This window comes from Hyposmocoma kahamanoa, unplaced genomic scaffold (assembly GCF_003589595.1).
Source record: "Hyposmocoma kahamanoa isolate Upper Pololo Valley unplaced genomic scaffold, ASM358959v1 263, whole genome shotgun sequence".
NCBI classification, from domain to species: Eukaryota; Metazoa; Arthropoda; class Insecta; order Lepidoptera; family Cosmopterigidae; genus Hyposmocoma; species Hyposmocoma kahamanoa.
This window is the reverse complement of record NW_020653766.1, coordinates 2,324,343-2,328,272: the sequence shown is the minus strand read 5'-3', so window position 1 is coordinate 2,328,272 and position 3,930 is coordinate 2,324,343. Positions and strand designations below refer to the sequence as shown.

The 3,930-nt window shown below is 38.0% G+C and overlaps 1 protein-coding gene across 1 annotated transcript in view; it reads right to left on the bottom strand.

The window, feature by feature from the left end:
* LOC113228953 (hepatocyte nuclear factor 6) overlaps positions 1 to 817 on the bottom strand; it is a 19,981-nt gene extending 19,164 nt beyond the window's left edge. The window contains exon 1 of the mRNA XM_026462396.1: positions 57 to 817. Coding sequence (XP_026318181.1) covers positions 57 to 786 — 730 coding nt within the window. The 5' untranslated portion in view covers positions 787 to 817. The remainder of the gene's footprint in view (positions 1 to 56) is intronic.
* Positions 818 to 3,930: the final 3,113 nt, after the last annotated feature.

The window sequence follows — 3,930 nt, the reverse complement described above, 5'->3', positions numbered from 1 at the left end:
TTACTAGTTCTAAAAACAACTAAGACACCAGTACTAAAGCATCATGCAACTCTTACCTGCTAATCTGAGCGCGGACATCCTCTGGAATTCTGGCTCCTGCAGCCATTTCCACATCCTTCTGAAAGTTTCCCTCCCCGACTTGAGCTTTGACCAGGGTTTCGGGTTCCTAAGAAGATCACTTAGTGTTCCTTGCGATCGGCAGAGTACCCTCTGGGCAAAAATGGCTTGAGGTATTGAGTATCTTTTTAATTCTCCACTTATTCTTTGGGCTAGTTCTTTTGTGTTGATTTCTTCAGAGTCGTGCTGTTGTTGCTGGTTCTGTGCTTGTTGCTGGGCCTGTTGTTCCTCCCGGGCCATTAACGCCGCATTAAGGTCCAGGCCAGGGCTGGGCAACGGCGGCGTCGGCGACCGCCTCTCGAAGGAGTTAGGCGACACACTCCGCCGACTATACGCGGATTGTGGAGATAAAGGCTCATTGTATCCGGCCGGTGATAATGATGCGTACGACTGCTGCTGTTGTATGACCGTGAACGTTCCTCCGGCATGGTAAGCGAATTTGTCGGATACTGTGCTGATAGGAGGCAGTGGTAGCAGTGGGGTCAAGGTGGCGTAGGAAGCGGGCTCGAGTCCCGGCGGGGTGAGGCGGCCGTTGACGGCGGAGAGCGGGTGGAAGGCCGCATCGGCGTCGGGCAGGAGGTCCGCGGGGGACAGACGGGGCGGGGAGGCGTTGGAGGGCGCGACGATGACGGTGAGCGGCGCACGGTCACGAGCTCGGCCCTCGTCCATGGCACGCGGCCGGCGGCGGCAGCGTCGCGCGGGCGACTGGACCACGCCTGCGCGTCTCCCCCTCTCCCTTCCCCCGCGCCTCATTTCGTACCCCTCACCCTGCGAACACCCCCACATCAAAACCTGGTATTACACGCACACCATATTTGTACCCCAAAAATATATCCATCAACTCTCCTGCGTTTACATAAAGTCACAATTCCCAAATCAACGTTACCAAACACCCCTGTATCAACACCTTACATTCAACTAACACTATCTCCCTATCGCTACAAACCAAACTCAACCTTCCATTTTTTACACAAAGCCGTTTTCCCGACATCAACTTTTGCAACATCCGACATTTCCAGCTACAGTCTACAATGCACCCTTAACCTACTCTACAACGAGAATACACCATACAAAGTCACCTTTCATTAGTTTCATTTACATTACCCCATTTCTACCATCGAATGTATATACTTATACTGAAACTGCAGTGTATAAAAATATTTCAAAATAATTTCAAATGTTTACTTGTCACTGGTAGAGGGGGCTGCCCTCGTTCGCTGTACTTGAATGCCCGCTAGAGTTGTCTCATAGCGGAACTTCCAGAAGGGACATACACAGTTGTGATGATTCATAAATTATGCCTTAGATTAGAACTATTTTGGAAGTTAAAACTAAATTAACGTATTATAAATGTATTTAAAAATAAATGAAGTATTAAATATTTTATATGCAATTATTTTCGCCAAATAAAATCTAAGCAAGCAATTTCAAGTTCTTAGGTTTTCGCGATTGTTACACATAGGAAATGAAACTATTTTTCTGGATTTAAATCGCGTATATTTGTTTTTTCAAACAAACCGCTATAAACCTATAGCTGATGTCAAACACCGTCGCGTAAATAAGTCTGCAGTCTGCGAGCATGTCATGGATAAACCTACACATTCAATGAAGTTTGACAAACAGGTCCTTGCAAAAGAAGTTATCTACCCAGGATGCTGCGAGAGGCCATTGAAATTAAAAAACATCCTAATTTCAACAGGGAAGATGGTTTCTCCGTACCACCAGTTTGGGATCCAGTATTTCCTCTAATGAAAAATCCCAAACAGACATAAGACTGCAGTACTAATTAATATGTTTTAGTTTATTCTAATTTCCATTAATAATTAATAATAAATTTAACTTAATAAAAATTCATTCAATAAAATAATTTGTAAAACTTAATATAGCGTAAATTGGAATGTTTTCTTTGTAAACTTAAAAATAAGGTATTTAATTAATAACTATTGTAACTATAGTGAAAAAATAGGGTGGTTTGCATCAATATTAGACATAACTGGTTGAAGACTGTACCACCTCAGTCAACCGTGACCATGGGACCTGTAAAGGGCCCGAAACGTCGGTTTGTTTGGAAAAACAAATATACGCGATTTAAATCCGGAAAAATAGTTTCATTTCCTAAGCAATTTCAATTTAGTCAAAACTAGATATACTAGTAACACAAGGAATAAAATAGAAATACGGCCCAAGCAACGCCCTAATTTGTAATTTTACAGTAGAACGTTGTTTTGTAAAAGCATATTTCGACCATGGAAAGTTAAAACGTCTAACGTACATTTGGAAAATATTACAAGGAGCGATTTGAAGTTAGCTAGTTAGTGTTTTAAGAAAAATAATCATAACTCTAATTTTATTTGTTATATTAGAAAGTTTTAGCTGTTCCACAAATAAAATTATAATATACTCCCGGACATAAATACATAAATCGAACCACCTTACGTTTTTATTCTTAAAGGGCAGAACACAAAAATATTGTTATCACTGAAGAAAACAGTTTTCCCCGGTTTTATAAATTAAAATTTTCAACAAGGACTGATGGAAATGATATTTAGTATACCAATTTCAAAATAGCTTTATAGTTTTTGATCAATCAAACATTGTTTAAGCTTAGGCTAATTAATACTGAAAATGCAAGGTGGCTCGACTTACGTGTCCGGGAGTGTAACGATAAATGTATTTATTTCTCGCCACAATACAAGACAATAAACGTAATAAAATAAAAGTTATGAACTATTTATTGTGGCTCAAGGCCTGTATTTCAGGATACCAACCCTTGAGGATAACATTTCCAATAATATATATGAAATTACTGGAACTCTCCAATGCGGTAAGAGGGAGTTAACAATTAATCAAATTTAATTAATTGTAACGGAAAAAGGAAAGTGTTAGAATCTAGTGTTAGTAGGGTTAGTTTTTTCTGTTTGCGTGTGATTGTCCGTGTGTGTAAAGGTCTGTGTATGTATGTTTTTTTTCGATTGATTTACCAATTAAATATTTACATGTAACTAAACTAAGCTGGAGCATAGGAAATGAAATTATTTTTCCGGATTGAAAACGCGTATATTTGTTTTTTCAAACAAACCGACGTTTCGGGCTCTTTAGAGGTTCCATGGCCACGGTTGACTAAGATAGTACAGTCATCAACCAGTTATGTCTGATATTAATGCAAACCACCCTATTTTTTCACTATATTTACAAAGTTTTAATAAAATACCTTATTTTTAATTCTAGAAAGAAGCATTCCAATTTACGCTACATTTTAAAGGGCCCGAAACGTTGTCGGTTTGTTTGAAAAAACAAATATATGCGATTTAAATCCGGAAAAATAGTTTCATTTCCTATGCGTAACAATCGCGAAAAAATCTAAGAACTCGATAAGCTGGAGCAATCTGTAACTTTCTGTCTCATCATAACTTTAAATCTGGTAATATTTTCCAAATGCACGTTAGACGTTTTATATTTCCAGGGTCGATTTAATTAATTACCAAATGTTGTAAAAGAAATATTTTGTAAGCAATTAAAAAAGAAATTGCGTAATTTGTTAGTTACCATTGGGTAATACTACTACAGTATTGATGATTTTAATGTTTGTTATATTTTTAACTTTCCATTTTATTTATTAAATTCCTATTGTTATTCACGCTATTGATAAATTGGACTTTAAAACACGCTTCATTAAAAGTAAATTAAGAAGCGTGTAATTCAAGTACCAAGTTTTGGTGAATATACGATCTAATAATAATAAACCTTCATTGTAAAGTACGTTTGTCAGCGAATAAATATCTTTTCGTCGGCTAAAGTGACAGAAACAAAAAT